At 43.4% G+C, this 18,011-nt stretch overlaps 1 protein-coding gene across 1 annotated transcript in view; it reads right to left on the minus strand.

Moving 5' to 3' along the window:
- The window catches only part of rnf31 (ring finger protein 31), a 59,663-nt gene extending 46,164 nt beyond the window's left edge, over positions 1-13,499 (minus strand). Inside the window, exons 1-4 of the mRNA XM_080862029.1 lie at positions 13,366-13,499; positions 11,634-11,832; positions 10,587-10,733; positions 8,997-9,152 (exon numbers count right to left, since the gene is read on the minus strand). Of these exons, the coding sequence (XP_080718155.1) occupies positions 8,997-9,152; positions 10,587-10,733; positions 11,634-11,831 (501 nt within the window). The 5' untranslated portion in view covers position 11,832; positions 13,366-13,499. The remainder of the gene's footprint in view (positions 1-8,996; positions 9,153-10,586; positions 10,734-11,633; positions 11,833-13,365) is intronic.
- Between the last annotated feature and the right edge of the window lie 4,512 nt (positions 13,500-18,011).

The raw sequence follows: 18,011 nt of genomic DNA on the forward strand, positions 1-18,011 counted from the left end.
TGCCAACTGAAAGATAATCACCCACGCAGTAATTTTCAAGTAAGAGGCTCATACCTATTTGCTTAGTTAAATCTAGGTGGCAGCTTCTTTGGGGGCCAGTCAGTGTATATTGTAGGGTCTAACTTACAATATAAGGCCTTGAGGCGACTACTGTGTTGTGATTTGGTGCTGTATAAATAAAATTGAATTGAAATATAAATAATAACATGAAATACTTTACTCTGGCTGCAGGTTATTCTGATGTCTGACGTAGAGTTTCCTTATCACAACCCTAGTTGTGTTGAAGTTTGGAGGAACTTCAACCAGAGTTTGAGGGTTAGAGCCAGACTGCTGAAGCAGCCAGCAGCACTCATACTCAGTGCAGGGCTCGCAAAATCGCAAACCCAACGTCCCGGAGCTAGCAATTTTTCCAGTCGGGCTACCAAAATCCATCTCAGCCCTGCCCGTCAGGCTATCGTAGGAAGGAAAAATATATGTCAATGCTTTTGCATTCTTTCGCAAATGTAGCTGGGTAATTATGTCATTGGCATTGATGAGCCACTGTCAACATATTGAAATCGCGTTTGAATTTACGCTAGTTTTTTGCTTTCACTTTCACTTTGCGATCACGCAAACTGTGTATATGTCACACAGTGGAAAATTGTGTTTTTATAGTTTGTTTTGGATCAGACTGTGTTGGTACATAGTGTCGATTTTATTTGCATGATTTTATTGTAATAGTGATATTGCATGTTTGTTTACTGATATTCCTATTGCATGATTTTATCCCCATATTTATAGTGTGTGTTTAGTGTTGATTGAACAATATGCTTTTTTTATTCCACTGTGGATTAAGCGGACAATTGTAGGCACCTGTGAGGTGGGGGCGTTCCCCGAGGTGGCCTTTCAGCCGCCAAACTGACTTAAGGGAGATAGTGAGCGCAAAGACTGAAAGAGAGACACACGAAAAGTGAAGAGCTGGAAACAAAACGTGTGCAAGCCAGCATATGAACAGAAGGACCTCCGGCCTGACTGTGGGGCGCCACGAGACATTCGGCGATCGGCCAGCATAACCCGGCGATCCAGTCCCGACGGACAGAATAGCGACCGTGGGAGGCGACGCGTGAAATCCACAGTAGGGCAGGGGTACGCCTCTGCCTGCATCTGTGAGTATTGCTTTCCCACTGTTGGGCACTAGGCGTAGCTTTGCCGGGGAAGGGTAACAGCGGCTGCGCCGACAACGTTGCTGGCCCGTGTCTGTTGTTTCAGGGCGGAGCTACGAGGGAGGCCGTGCGAGGAGGTGGAGAGTGGCTGGACTGCACGATTGCGCACAGTCAGGTGGAGATAGGAGCCTCCTCCCTGGTCTTCTGCTGGCGAGATTCCCCATCCCGGAAGAGGAGTTCCTCTCCTGTCTCTTTCAGCTCAGGAGAATTTGCCCGCGTGTTGCTGGACTGTGAGAATTAGGACCCTGGGGGGAGTTTTTAGCATAGGGAAAAACATTCATTTAGCTTTGTGTTTTTAGTGTTTAATCATTCCTGCCGGCAGGGTTTTTAGCAGGTTGCAAACACTATTTTTATTGTATACGGGGATTTTAGCTTGTATTCGGGGCTCTGACTGTGTTTTATCCTGAAAATAAATGGTGTGTTTGAAGCCAGCTAAGTTTCTGTGCTCTGAGCGCTGACCCACTCACTCCCCTTTCTGCTTGTATGTATACAGACGTGGTGGTGAAGATTTAGGTCCACCAGTTTAGCGGCTACATATAGAGAGCGGCAGCACTGATTGGTGAGTGACAGATCAATTGCGCACCAATTCCTCTGGCATCGTCTTACCAATCGTTAGATTACTATTCAAACGTGACAAGTGAAATCTCCTGCAGCAAGCTTAAACATGTCATAGAGGTTCATTTCGCAGAGAATCGCTGACTGTTATGTAAGTATGTGTGTAAAAGCAGATGAATTTATGAAGGTATTTTAGTTCTGCAGAGCCAAATGAGACAGGTCAGGGTGAAGACGGGACAGCAAAGAAAAGCTGATCACAAAACAGAAAACTTATGACAAATCAGACAATGAGGCAAAAAGAAAGCGCAGCTTTTTTTGTTTCATGGACAAAAGAATTTCTGTGGTTGGAATATGATGAGCTAAATAACATGATGTTCTGCCAGGTGTGTCATGAGTTTCCCTCCATTTCTGAGTCGACAAGCGCCTTTGTTACTGGGACCAGTCATTTTAAGAAAGACCCCATCAGAGCCCATGAGAAATGCAAGAAATGCATTATTGCTCAGTCTGCAGTATCTTTCCCAGAACAAAAAACAATTGCAAAAAACATACTAACAATAAACAATAAACACAGACTGATTCATGTTCTACAGTTCTTACAAGTTCATAGAAATTTCTGTTCAATTAGAACCAAGTATTTGAGTTGATGATTGTAATTTTTATACAGTTGTTGTAATTTGTGTTTTAACTTTTTTTTGATTGATGTTTTGTTTCCTTTACAATATTATACTTTAATGCAGCGGTCCCCAACCTTTTTTGCGCCACGGACCGGTTTATGCCCGACAATATTTTCATGGACCGGCCTTTAAGGTGTCGCGGATAAATACAACAAAATAAAACTAGTACCAGTACCGAAAAAAGAAGATTTATTCATAACAGACGTGAAAAGACCCAGGAAAACCGAGTTAACGATAAAAACGATAACAAAATAACGCTGAAAACCGATAAAAACCCTGAAAACTATACATTTCACACCTGAGCCTCAACTCTCGCGGCCCGGTACCAAACGACTCACGGACCGGTACCGGTCCGAGGCCCGGGGGTTGGGGACCGCTGCTTTAATGTATAACATTGTAAAGGAAACAAAACACCAATCAAAAAATTGCTCTTTTTTTTAAATTCGGGCTACTTAAATTTATTTTGGCTACCAAAAGCTGAAGAGTGCCTGCCCGAAAGGCTACCAGGGATTTTGAAATTTTGCGAGCCCTGCAGTGAGTGAAAAGTATGTGACCTGTTTCATGTGTCTGTATCCCAACAGTCAGAAGTCAACTTCACATTTAAGAGTTGAACATTTGAAAGAGCCAATCCCCTCGGCTCCAGACGTGGAATTCACAAAATTGGCCGAGTTTATTCTGCTGTAAGACACTTGCCTCCAAAATTTAATTTGGTTTTGAATAACATTCATTTGGGATCACTTTTTCAGAGGTGAGATCTCCACAAGTACGGTTTTTATGTTATACTGGAACCGTTGATCAATGATATAAACACTGGACAGCTAAGGGCTAAGTCTTCCATTATCTGGGGAGCAGTTCTATGGTACAATCTCACAAATCACTGGAGATAATCTAGGGATACACAAACGTCTTGGCTTAAACGAGTCATTCAGGAGCCGTCATTTCTGTTGCCTTTGTTTAACTGAGAAGAGTGATTCTTAAACCGTATACAGTGAGGATGATCCTTCGTGGAAAAGATGTGTTTGAAATGCATTGCCAGTCTCTCCAGGAAAACCCAAGTTTTTATATGGTTTGAAAAAACATTCACACTTAAGTATTTCAATGTTTGTAATTCCGACTTATTTGATATAATGCATGATATTTTTGTGGGAGTAGCTCAGTACGAGATCAAAAAGCTCTTTGAATATGTCACGCATCACTTAACATCAGAACAAGACTTGCTTTCCAGGATTTAGGGTTTTGATGATGGAGTGATTTTGGAGAGTGCTGGCAGTGGCATTGGTTTGAGTTCTATTCAGTGTCTTGTGACATTATTATTCTTGCAGGACATGAAAACTGGAATTTGTTTTTGTTGTTGTTACCTCAAATAATGAACATAGTTTTTCCACTTTCTATCACAATGACAATATTTGACTGCATTAGAATTTGTTGACCACCACAAACTATTTATCCACATAGAAACTTGATACGTAAGCATGATTCTATGATCCATTATTGGCCCCCTTATTACACATGTGGAGTATGAGGTTTGAAAAAAATTGGGGAAAAGGGCTTAAAATACTTCACTTTACATGCAATTAATGCAGAATTTATAAATGTTTTATAAATGTAGAATTTATAAATGTTTTATAAATGTAGAATTTATAAATGTTTTATAAATGTAGAATTTATAAATGTTTTATAAATGTAGAATTTATAAAGGTTTTCCTATTATAAACCCAGTAAAGATTCATATACAACATTCAACTTTTCCCGATATTTAGGAACACTCACTGTTTCCTCAGGGAAAAAGCAAAGAGTTCACACTGACCAAAAACAAGAAAATGCAACAAGAGACTTTGTTACATATAAACTAGGGCTGCCACGATTAGTCGAATAGTCACGATGATTGTCGACGACTGATTTAATAGTCGACGCATCGTTTGAAGCTTTTGTAAGATCCTGAAAGACGCAGGAATAAGTAGCAGGAGTTAAGAGTGTAATAACGGACTGAAACAGAAGATGGCAGCACTGCATGTACAAGGATTCCAGCTGCCGTTAAACCCCGAAGAAGAAGAAGAAGCTGTGTCCCAGAATTCATAGCGCAGCCCAGCTCAGTTTCCAACAATGGCGGAAGCTAGTTAGTTTTAATATTACTCTTATTATTCTTTCTGGGTCACAAAATAAACATTTAACATATTTTCAGGCGAGAATGTAGCTGTGTAAACCTCAAATATCTGCTCAGTTTATCAAGACACCGCATACTTTCAAAAGCGCTCCGACGTTTTCAGAGACGTCTGTTACCCACTAGCTCGATAGCTAGCCGGGGGCTAGGCTCACTAGAGCCGTGAGAACACCGGACTCCCGGCAAATCGTTTTCAAACCCACTGCCGTCTTTCGCTACTCAGGTTAAACATGATATATACCGTATTTATACCGACGCCATCAACATGGCCCTACACTTCATCCTGCAGCATCTGGACTCCCCAGGAACCTACGCCAGGATCCTGTTTGTGGACTTCAGCTCTGCCTTCAACACCATCCTTCCAGACCATCTCCGAGGCAAGCTTTCCCAGATGAATGTGCCTGATCCCATCTGCCGGTGGATCACTGACTTCCTGACGGACAGGAAGCAGCATGTGAGGCTGGGAAAGAATGTCTCGGACTCCCGGACCATCAGCACCAGCTCCCCTCAAGGCTGTGTTCTTTCTCCTCTGCTCTTCTCCCTGTACACCAACTGCTGCACCTCCACCCACCAGTCTGTCAAGCTAATCAAGTTTGCAGATGACACCACCGTTATTGGGCTCATCTCGGACGGGGACGAGTCTGCCTACAGGAGGGAGGTTGAACGTCTGGTGTCCTGGTGCAGCCACAACAACCTGGTGCTGAATGCCCAGAAGACAGTGGAGATTATTGTGGACTTCAGGAAGCACACAGCCCCACTCCCCCCCATCATCCTGACTGACACCCCCATCACCTCTGTGGACTCATTCCGCTTCCTGGGTACCACCATCACCCAGGACCTGAAGTGGGAGCCCACCATCACCTCCGTCATCAAGAAAGCCCAGCAGAGGATGTACTTCCTGAGGCAGCTGAAGAAATTCAACCTGCCAACACGGACGATGATGCAATTCTACACTGCAATCATCGAGTTCATCCTCACCTCCTCCATCACCGTGTGGTACGCTGGAGCCACTATCAGGGACAAACAGAGACTGCAGCGTGTTGTGCGCTCTGCTGAGAAGGTGATTGGCTGCAGACTCCCATCTTTGCAGGACCTGTACACCTCCAGGACACTGCGGCGTGCAGCCCGGATCTCAGCTGACCCTTCTCACCCTGGACACAGTCTGTTTGACCTGCTCCCCTCAGGCAGGAGGCTCCGGTCCATTCGCACCAGAACCTCTCGCCATAAGAACAGTTTCTTCCCCTCTGCTGTTGGACACATGAACAATAACCGTATGACTGTTCCCACCACTAACACATGACCCTACGCTGTGTCACTGCATCATTCTATGTTTGGCACTGATCACCACCTGCACTCATGTATATATCTTTCTACGTAGCACTCTTAATTCTTATTCTCATGTATATATCTCATGTATATCTCATGCACATATCTTTCCACGTAGCACTTTTAATTCTTATCCCTACTTTTATTTTTTTCCATGTCTATTTAAGTGCTATTTATGACACTATGTTTGCACTGAAGCACCGCAGCAATTTCCTAATGTTGTAAACCTGCTCAACATTTGGCAATAAACCCCATTCTGATTCTGATTCTGATTCTGATTTTCACGACTATAAGGCGCACATAAAAGTCTTAGATTTTCTTCAAAAAGTGCAGTGCACCCTGTGTGTTGTTGTTGTAAGGAGGACGTAGTAGAGAACACCATGAGAACGCTAAAGGGGGAAGTGTGGGCGTTGATTGTATATAAAAGAACAGGTATGTGCGTTATGCAGAACCTCGTTGTTTTAACAACCCTGAAAATGGAAAATAGACACGCTTATGAAGCACTGTTTAAACTGAAGGCCATCAGCTACGCGGAGGAACATGGAAATCGAGCAGCCGCGAGAGAATTTAAGATTAATGAATCGATGGTTCACAAGTGGAGGAAGCTAGAAAACAAGCTCCGACAGGTCAAGAAAACGCAGCTGAGTTTCCGCCAGAGGTGGGACCAAGTCATTGTTTTGCAAGTCTCAAGTAAGTCTCAAGTCTTTATCCTCAAGTCTCAAGTCAAGTCTCAAGTAATGTCAGGCAAGTCAGAGTCGAGTCTCAAGTCACTGGTGTAAAAGTCCGAGTCAAGTCACAAGTCTGAAACTTTGAATTTCAAGTCCTTTCGAGTCTTTAAAAAACAAAACGAAAAAATAATGTTGCAGTTAAATGCTAAATGTAAATATTAGACCATGTAATTTTAAAATCTGTGTTTTTCTCAACACATGACAAAATAGTGAACGTAGAAAATATACACAAATTGTGAAATTGCACCTCTTTAAAATGCAGCTCAATTAAACCTAGCTCCAAGAATAATTTTCACCGACAGTTCTGAGATAAGCTGCATGTTATTCTTGGATGCGGTTGTAGGACTGGCTTTAAAATCGCATGACAAAAATATCATACACATTAAAAAAAACTGTATCACCAACGTAGCCTGGACAACATTTGCTAGTATAATATTGTATGCTGTAATCGTACTGGACAATTAGTGATACAAAAAACCTGTTTTATCCTGTGAATAAAAGTATATGTTTTTGTCAATGTACCATAATAACAGAAGCGAAACGCAATATTGTGTCAGGACAATTCACTATTTATGCACAATAAATAAAGGAGCATAGCGCGACAATTTCTGTTCAGCGCCAGACTTGCTTGTAACCTATATCACCAATTATGTTATGAAAATAACGTATTAACTACTAAAAAACACTGACCTTCGTGTAAATGCTTGGAGCAGACTAACCTGTGAGCTGGAGGGTTCTGGGACGTTATATTTGGTCTTTGAATGGCTGCAATCCAGGCCATCCGTCTTTGTTACTTCGGAAACATGGCTCGAACAATTTCTCTTCAACGACGTAATCCGATAACAACCGATCTCTTTACTCGTCGGCTTCCCGTGGCTGTCATGCGACCGGCTATTGCAGTTAATAATACAACAGCTTCTTGACATTTTTGTGTTTCTTTTTATCGCTGTATAACTGATTTTAATTGAAAGCCTGCGTGCGCTAGTACCGCTTGCCACGAGTTCCCAGAATCCTTTGCGGTTCTACCCGTGAATGACGTCACATTTTCAATCTCTATATAATATGCATGTTAAATTTTATATTTGGGGTAAAATATCAAGTCTTTTCAAGTAAACCGGTTCAAGTCCAATTCAAGTCCCAAGTCATTGGTGTAAAAGTCCAAGTCAAGTCACAAGTCTTAGAACATTTTTTCAAGTCAAGTCTAAAGTCATAAAATTAATGACTCGAGTCTGACTCGAGTCCAAGTCATGTGAATCGAGTCCACACCTCTGGTTTCCGCGGACATAAGGCGAGGTGGCCCGAGTTGGAGGAAAGACTCGAGCGGTGGATCATCGAGCAAAGAACGAGTGGGAGAAGCGTTTCGACGGTCACCATTCGGCTAAAAGCAGTTTCACTAGCTGAAGAGATGAACATTGAACATTTCCAAGGAGGTCCGTCTTGGTGCTTTCGTTTTATGAAACTGTGCCATTTTTCCATCCGGACCAGGACTACGGTAGCGCAGCAACTTCCAGCGGATTATAAGGAAAAGCTGGCCATCTTCCGCTCCTACTGCAGCAAACACATCGCCGCCAAACACATCCAGCCCAGCCACATCACAAACATGGACGAGGTGCCGCTCACTTTCGACGGTGAGTCACACTGTGGAGAAGCAGGGGACCAGCACGGTAGCGATACGCACAATGGTCTTCTTTTACTGTTGTGCTTGGCTGCCATGCTAATGGACAGAAACTGCCGCCTATGGTGATTTTTAAGAGAAAGACTTTGCCTAAAGAGAAGTTTCCAGCAAGAATCATCATTAAGGCAAATGAAAAGGGCTGGATGGATGAGGAAATGATGAAAGAGCGGCTGAGGGAGGTGTATGTAAGGAGACCAGGTGGTTTTTTCCACACATCACCATTGCTGTTGATCAATGACTCTATGCATCTCACAGCCGATGTGAAAAAACAAGTGAAGCAAATGAACTGTGAGCTTGCTGTTATTCAGGAGGCCTGACCAAGGAACTCCAATCGCTGGACATCGGTGTGAACCGGCCGTTCAAAGTAAGGCTGCCAGCGGCGTGGGAGTGATGGATGACCGATGGAGACCACTGTTTCACTAAGAGTGGAAGGCAGCGCCGGGCGAGTTACGCCACAATTTGCGAATGGATTGTCGATGCTTGGGCTAACATGTCTGCTGGCACTGGAGCAGCCAGTAATCGAAACGCTAACCTTCCAATTACTGGATGACCTGATCTACATTGAACTGACAGATCTGGTCAAAGCCAACCTTTTAAAACTCTCTTTGGTTCTGCAGCAAACTCACGTCGGCACAGGGACAACTAGTAATACGCATACAGAAAGTTTACACAAACCTTGATAAGCATTTCTAGTTCCATTCTCAGGCTCATCACTTCCAGAGTTACCGCAGCAACTCTCCCCACATCAGGATCTGTAACATCATCAGGGAAACTGAGTCCATCTGGCTGCTGATTAGAGTAACCATAGAGACAGAGTACAGCGCGTCCTCCCTGGGAATATAACAGACAGGGTAGAAGGTAATGAAATGTTAGTGGTTAGTACCAGCAGCGGTAACTGGAACATTTCTGTCACTTCCTACTAGTCTGCATCAGTAGGACCGGGCATTTTCACACAGAGCTATGATCACATCAATCATAAACATTAAAACAAGAGAAAGAGGAGTCCACAACTAATTAGTCTCAACCGGGCAAACATCACACAATTATAATAGAAACATAAATTATTTTGAACACTAAGACACACACAGCTGAACAGCGTGCTGAGTGATTACAGCTAGCATAGCAGTCTGTTGGCACGGGAACTGTCACTACATTGAAGAAGAGTAAGGACAGATGGAGGGTGAAGGAAAGAGATGCTGCCATTAATCTGTGATTGGGGAAGGACCTGCGCCTGCTGACGAGGTTTTGTACCTTAAAAAAAATGCTTGTTTTGCCATCATCTTTGGTGGTGGTGGACTTTCAGTGTGGGTGGGTCCACCCACCTCCTCCACACACACCAACAAGAAACTAGGAGAGGTAAAGGCTGGCTTTTGATGTCTTAGCAGGAAAAATGTGCACCTGCAGCCCTCAGAAGCTCATTACTCTCATCTCCTTGGTCATTGTTGAAATTGCTTCCTTGTGTTTGTGTTTATTTGCTGATCTGTGGAGATTTTCGCTTAACTCTTCGTTCTCCTTTTGGAGTAACTCATATGTCTCATACTCGCTTATTTGACCCTCCGAGAGTGTGTGCTCTACTTTGTCAAGTTTCTTGTTGCATCCATTCAAGTTTCCTGTCATCGAGTGAAGCTAAAGCTTTGTCGGTCACATAATAATCAACATTTTATGTTGTTTTGCCTCTTTGCCACTTTCCCACTTCATTGTTTGCATCTAATTCTCACATGCTCCCTGGACTACTCCACCGATCTGTCAGCTTTTCACCACAGCCAATTTTCACTCCTCTTTTCAGTAAAACTTGACCTCTGACCTTTCAACCTGGCAACTGAGGCCATTGTAATTCAACCTTGTTGTTGATGGTATTGATTTGAAACTAATTCACAAACTCGGGAAACCACACCGTTCGCCACCCCGTCAGCCTTTTACATGTGAGGGGTAAAAATGTCTGTATCTGTCTCACACAGCAGCCTGACAGCCAATGAGCTCTTTGTATTCTTTCCCTTCATTCCTTTCCTTTTTTTTTTCCCTGTCCCGTTTGCTTTCTTAGCCATCAGAATTAATGTCTGAAAGCCAACAAAGATACCCAACGGATTTACTTTGCAAAGTGGATCAGCACAGCCTTGCCGTTTTGGTCCATTCGATCAGCCTTTGTTTTTATTATTTATTTTATTTTCAGTTATTACAGACGGGATAGGAAAGGGAGAAAGAAAGATGAAGGAACAGAAAAACAGAGGGGAAGAGGGACAGTGAGTGATAATACTTTATCATTACCTGGATAGCATCAACTGTGGCCCTGAACACTGGGTTGTTGTGTTTTACAGTCCTCCAGTACTTTGGCCTGTTGGGATTTGTCAGATTACAGCCATACTTTTCGAGGATGTTAAGCGCTGTAGATAAGCGCTGAAGAGATCCAAGAGTCTGCAAAGGAAGCAGACACATTTTAGCATCAATTTTAATCTGAAACGTGGCCTGTATTTGTACAGCGCTTTACTCGTCCCCAAAGTGCTTTACACATCCAGTCATAGAAGAATACAGTTAAGCTGAACCCACACTGTTTCTGTTGTAGTGGTGTGACATACTACAACACTGAACACATTCAAACATCTATCTTCCTGTCGACCCTTACATCACATTTGTAACTGCCTGTGTGTGGGGGGCGGTGTACCCGCCGCAGTCACATTTATACTCACGTAGGAAGCCGTTGCAGTACTCAGCGTCACCACTACTGAGCGTCGTCACTCGGACAGTTTTGCTACATAAGTGCTATAGGAGTAGTAGAAGTCAAAACCAGAAGCCTTTGTCGAGTGTTCAGAGTGTTCAGGTCATAAACTCAGCTGTCTGTATGTCTCTCAGCTCCTGAGCTGGAGCATCATTAAACCAACAGGATCACACAATCATAGACAATCTCAGGACACCTTTGACACGTTCATTTTTGGGACTCTGGCCTTGTGAAGAAGTAAACCTGATGATTTAGTATAAACCTCTTTGAAAGCAATCATTTGAAGTGCATGCCTTTATCAGGCTCTCACAGCATGTCGGGGGAACTCTGGCCCCCTCAACCTTCGCTGAGGTTTTCAAAACTTTTATTAAGCTCCCACCACAGCATATCAATCAGGCTGAGGCCTGGGCCATTGCAACATCTTGATTACATTCTTTTTCATTCATTGTGTTGTCTACCTGCTATTCTTTGGATCAAGTCACGATCCAAACAACAGAGTGTGAGATGTAGCCAAATCCTGAAAATCTTGGTCTCAGTCTGGATTGAGGTTAGACATATTTCCAGATGGGACTAATAAACATGCAGTTGATCTTTCTCACCTCCTTCCTGTTTCTGCCAAAGCTGTTCTCTATGACCATCGTTTCTGCAGCAATGTGGTGGTATTTAGAGCAGGGTGGTAAGGGCAGATTAGCCATGGCCACTACCCCAGCCCGCAGATCCACCACTCTGCCCCCAGAATACAGACACACTTCAGCCTGACTCCGCACATCCTGCAGCTGCTCAGAGAGGGACGCCATTCTGCACACACACACGGTTGATGCATGCCGTTTAGTTAAAACAACAACAAATAAATCTGACGACATGCATGCACAGTATCTCAGATCAGTGTATTCAACATGAAATATGAATTCCTTTGGTCTCATATTACTGCACAAATTGGCACTTTTGTTTCGTTTAAAGTGAACTTTTTTTGGAGTGCTCTTCTCTGGAAGTTGGCACAAATGACTGTAACTGAAATGCTGTTGTGCTGCCATGCCCACATCAGATTACGTAATTTTCTCGAGTGTTCCTAAAAAGTCCTTTTTCAATTTAGTCGTTTAGATAATGCAGTAAAAACTCTTTATTCCAAGTAAGTTACATTTGTCATTGAAATGTCAATTCAAACATTCTGCTGTGCTGTTGCTGTTCCTACCATCTCTGACTTCTTTATATTTGACTTCTAAAGAGACAGACTTGCTCAGCAACAGTTCTTCAGGCCTTTTTCAGAGTTTGACTTTGACATTGGCCTTTTTCAGTCATGGCAGTCCAACCTTGTACCTGACCATTTTCACTTTTGTATTATTTAAAGCCTCTGAACTGGAAGAGTGGCTGTCAAGACACCATTCTTGAGAAAGAGAATTAATTTTTACACAAAAACTGGAATGATGAATCCAAATGTCAAATGTTTGGTTCACATCTCGAGTATACAAATACACCAGTGAGTGCCTAAGAGCCAAGTGTAAAACACGGTGGAGGCTTCATCATGGTTTGGCGCTGCATTTTAGCCAGTTGTGCTGGAGATCTGGTCTAAATGTGTGATGGAATGATGAATGCAGGAAACGTACTGTCCACTTTTAATCTGCCCTCTTGAAAGGTTCTTACTGGGAACAGCTTTCATAGCATGCATGGACTGAAAAACCCCACACAGTGGAAACGATGTGGGATCATCTCGACAGAGAACAGAACAAAAGGCAGACACATCTGTTAATATGGTTTAAGAAGCCTAGAAACTTCTATGAGCCGCTAATATGGTTCAAACTGTACAAACTCACTTTTTGCTTTATATGCTGCATTATGTGTTGGCACATGTTTCAGTAAATCACTGTATCCACATTTTCCCAATTAAATATAAAGAAATTGGGAGTTTTACACAGTCCTGATGATAAAAGTATATTTCACATGATGTTATCAGACTCCAGGTGCTAACACGTATTTGACCACAACACAGACCGGTGACTGTCTGCAGGTGTTCACTGCATCCCTGAGCTCCGGCTCCATCCGTGAGATGAGCTGGAACAAGTCGCTGAACATGCAAAGCTGCTAAATCTGTTTTCACGTGCAGTACAATTGAGTGCACTTTGCTCGAAGAGCTTGTTCTCTGATTGCAGACCTCCTGGTTACAAAACAAAGACGCAGAAGGACGATGCGCTATTTCCAGTAGTCAGTGCAAAGCAGCAGGTGCGCCTATGATCAGCTCATAGCGGCACAATGTCCTGTAAACGATTCATTATTAATGATTAAAGCAGCAAAGCTGTTATTAGCGAGGATTGGCACGGTGAGCCCGCCTCCTACCTGTGCTGCTGTCCGGCTGCACTGCGGTGGAATCACTGTTACGGCACAAATGTCTGTTTGTACCGCCGAAGGAAGCCCCGCAGAAACGGCAAAACACTCCCGCAACAGCGCGGTGTGCAACTGCTGTACTGGAGACACAGCGGCAGGGCCTCCCTCTCTCCCCCTCCCTCATCGGGCAAAACGTGGAAGCGGCGCAGATTACGTCACCAGTGGACCCTCTGCGGCGCAAACACAGCAGCGCCAGCTGCTTTCACATTCACGTTAAGGATGCTGCACCTGATGTCTCCAGGTTATTGCATTATTGCACAAGGAAATGTTAAGTGGCCATCCTGTCAGGCACAGTCAGATGTGTTTGTTGCAGCAGGCTGTAAACATGCACAGTGTTTTCATGAAGGCCAAAAATGTAGCATTAAATATTCAGTCCTGTTGATGGGAATCGGAGACGATGGATGGTCAGTGTTCCGTTTATTTACTTTTTTCTCTGAGTAGTTGGTCTTTCTCTTTCACACTGGCCACTTCCTAAAGAGCAGAAGGAAGGTGCATCTGTCTCTTCAACTCCTCCCAGTTGGATGCACGTGGAGTACTTCCTCAGGGAGGTATCAGGTGGCATTAGGGTTGCCAACTCCCTGAAAAATAAATAAGGGACACCTCGTGGCCAGGGCCGGGCAACCCAGTTGTCTTCACCCTTCCCAGTGTGGTAGCTCTTTTTTTTGTGTGTGAAATTATTTTTTAACCATTTGACTTGAACTTGATTTAAGCAGATGCATATTCTATTCTTTGTGATATGACCATATGGGAAACAAATGATCATTTAGCCGTTTATTTTTAGCTCAAAATGACAACATTAACACAGTAAAACAGGTCTCTTTCTTAAACAGAAGCCTGTCATGCTTAACTTTTGAGAATATAAGTAAATCTTTCTTTAAAAGAACTCTGTCCTGCTTAACTTAAACTTATATAAATTAATAGAAAACAATAGAACAAAATCATTCTTTTAACTGTGCACATTTAGTGCATTTAGTACAGTTGGCTTCAGTTGAGGTATTATTTCAGCTTTTCTAATGCTAATCAGCTGCTCCTGTTTGTAAACCCGCTTGTTGCCATGATTACGCATCTTAACTCATCATCATTATTCATCTATGTATTACTTTTATGTATTAGTCATCTATTTGTTGTAATCATCCATCCTTGCAGTTGTTTATTACACAAAATAAGTTATATTATCACACTTCTGGCCACATAGCGCTGATATTCACTGCACATGCCCATATTAACCTTAACCAGAGGGTTTAAAAACAACAAACCAGTGTTTACATACCATATCTGCTTCTGCCGTGGCCTGGTGGACAAAAAATTGGTTAAGGGTTCCCCGAGCTTTCACGCCCCTCATGTTCTTCATGTGCCCACCATTAGAAGCATGCCTATGGAAAAAGTGCGCCGGCACACAGTGCAGTGCGCTTTAAAGGTGTTATGGTGCACTTTTCCAGCCAGGTGTTTCCCTTTTCCCATTCCTCCTTTTTTTCTTTCTCTGAGCAACAAACATTGCTGCTCTAATGCTGGGCTCACACTGTGCCATTTTTGGCCCATTTTGAGACGATTTTTGAGTCGTGCGACCGATTTGGTGATCGGACCGATTTTGGCCTTCATCGTGCGTCGTGTAGTATACGTGGGGTAACGAGAAGCGATTAACACCTCGAGCAGCTCCCGTTCATCAATCGCTCGTGAGGGTGTCACCACAGGCGCTCACACTGCGCACGCGCAAACGTCGGTGAAAAAGACGGCGCAGCACGGCTGTGCAGCGTGTGATCTGGACACAAGCGATGGAGGCACAACTTGTAGAACTTTGGAAAGCTCATCCGAGCCTTTTCGATGTGGTATCACAAAATTATCACGACCACAACAACCGTGAAAATAGTTGGATCTACACTGCTGCTCAATCACAGCTGCCTGATGAGTGTTTTTCATTAGCAATTTAGCAAAGTTGATGGTGGTGGTGTGTCTGTGTGAGTGAAAGACAGAGAGAGAGCGAGCGACAGATTTTCTGTTATAACCTTCATGTTATGGAGGCACAGTGTGAGCACTCAGGTCGCATCAGAGCATCGGGCCGTATAGTGTGAGACCTGCATCGTGACCTACCAACTTCTAACCCCTGCGAGTCAATCGTGCAGTTTGAGCAGGAGCTGAATAACGTGACTGAAAAAATCGCACAGTGTCTGCCCAGCTTTAGGTGTACTGTCGTCCGAGACTTGCACCGCAGTGTCGGCGTTTGTTTCCCTGTTGGCCATGCTTCTTGTTGTGGTCATCTGTTGTCTTCCGGTATTTTCTCCGTAAGCGACCTTTCCTCGACCAATGAGATGAGCGGTAATCTGAATTGTCATACTCGAATTGTCATAAGTGTGCTGTCAGCTCATTGGTCACAAAGCAGGAGAGGGGCTGGGAATTATGTTTTCAAACAAAGCGTTAATTCCATAAACATTTATAGACTACTTTTGATTCTCACTGTATTACGGGACAAAGTGCGTCCCTTATTAGCTCAATACGGGACGTGTACTTTTGTTTCGAAATACGGGACGATTCCGTATTTTAAGGGACGGTTGGCATCTCTAGGTGGCATTTAGGTGCTCCAACACCTCAGCTGGCTCCTTTCAACAGGAAAATGCAGTGGATCTATTTTAAACTTTCCGTTTTTCCCAAATGACAGCACCATCATTCCAGTGCCCTGTCTCCAACAGCTCCTTCTGTTTGCTCTGATGCTGCATGGGCCTCAAACAGAGAGCTTCAGGCTCCTTCTTGTTTTTTGTCCAACATGGAAAAAGAGTCATGATGCATTTTTCAGGCCTCTTGGTAAAGTGTCCCACATATTCACTATCTAAGTATCAAAAGTCTGTTAAAGCTGCCAAATCTGCCTTTTTGTCTAGCATTATTATGACTAATAGCCACAACCCCCGAGCACTTTTTAATACTTTTAATTCTGTGATAAACCCTTGCACTACCACTTATAGGGATGCCTCCCCTGCTCTTTGTGATAAATTCTTAAAGTATTTCTCTGATAAAATCTCAGCTCTAAGGGCTTCTCATCCATCTCATCCATCATCAGTTTTAGACCCAGTTCCAGCTTCTGAATGCTTGACTGTCTTTCAACAGTTTGAGCCAGTGTCTTATTCTGTTTTAAAAGATATAATTGATCATCTAAAAATCTCTGGTTCCCCGCATGATATTCTTCCTTCTCGTTTCTTTAAGGAAGCTTTACATGTTATTGGTCCTTGTATCTTATCTCTGCTGAATGCATCATTGTCATCAGGTTGTGTACCGTCTGTCTTTAAGCATGCTGTTGTGCAACCTATTATGAAAAAGAAAAATCTTGACCTAATTGGTCTCACCAACTACAGGCCGATCTCCAAACTCCCTTTTATTTCCAAAATATTGGAAAAGGTAATTCTAAAACAACTTCAGGCCTTTTTAGATGCAAATGGTATTAATGACAAGTTTCAGTCTGGTTTTAAACCTCGCCGCAGCACAGAGACAGCCTTACTTAGAGTTTTTAATGATCTTCTTTTAACTGTAGATTCTGGATATTCTGTGGTCGTAGTTTTACTTGACTTGTCTGCTGCTTTTGACACGGTTAACCACAACATTCTTCTATCAAGATTGGAACATGTTGTTGGTCTCAAAGGTTTTATCTTGGTTTAAATCCTATCTCTCAGAGAGGTCGTTCTCTGTTGCTATGGGGCAACACTCCTCGGCTTCTGCCCCTATGTATTGTGGTGTGCCTCAAGGGTCCGTGCTCGGTCCTGCTCTCTTCTCTTTGTACATGTTGCCCTTGGGATTAATTTTTAGTAAATACAACATCTCCTTTCACTGTTATGCCGATGATATCCAGATTTATTCACCTTTGAAATCCGATGTGACTGCTTCTTTGCAACCTCTGTTCAACTGTTTGCATGAAGTTAAAATTTGGTTATCACATAATTTTCTTACATTGAACGAGAATAAGACTGAAATCATAGTCTTTGATAGTCACACTCCGCTAGACCAGTTAGCTGATGCCCTTGGCCCTCTCGCTAGCCATCTTTCGTCCACTGTAAGAAACCTCGGAGTGTTCCTGGATGGCTCTTTTAAACTCGAGAAACAGGTGTCCACTGTGGTAAAAAACAGCTTTTACCAGTTGCGTCAGATTTCCAAAGCAAAGCCGTTCCTTCCTTTAAAGGACCTTGAAACGCTTATCCACGCATTTATTACATCCAGATTGGACGACTGTAACTCCCTCTACTCGGGCCTCCAACACTCCTCTCTTTGCCGGCTCCAGTTAATTCAAAATGCAGCTGCGCGTCTTTTAACAGGTACGAGAATTCATGAACACATAATAATAATAATGGATTGGATTTATATAGCGCTTTTCAAGGCACCCAAAGCGCTTTACAATGCCACTATTCATTCACTCTAGCATTCATACACTGGTGGAGGCAGCTACGGTTGTAGCCACAGCTGCCCTGGGGCAGACTGACAGAAGCGAGGCTGCCATTTCGCGCCATCGGCCCCTCTGGCCAACACCAGTAGGCAAGTAGGGTAAAGTGTCTTGCCCAAGGACACAACGACCAGGACAGAGAGCCCAGGGATCGAACCGGCGACCTTCCGGTTACAGATAC

This window comes from Rhamphochromis sp. 'chilingali', assembly GCF_963969265.1.
Source record: "Rhamphochromis sp. 'chilingali' genome assembly, chromosome: 16".
NCBI classification, from domain to species: domain Eukaryota; kingdom Metazoa; phylum Chordata; class Actinopteri; order Cichliformes; family Cichlidae; genus Rhamphochromis; species Rhamphochromis sp. 'chilingali'.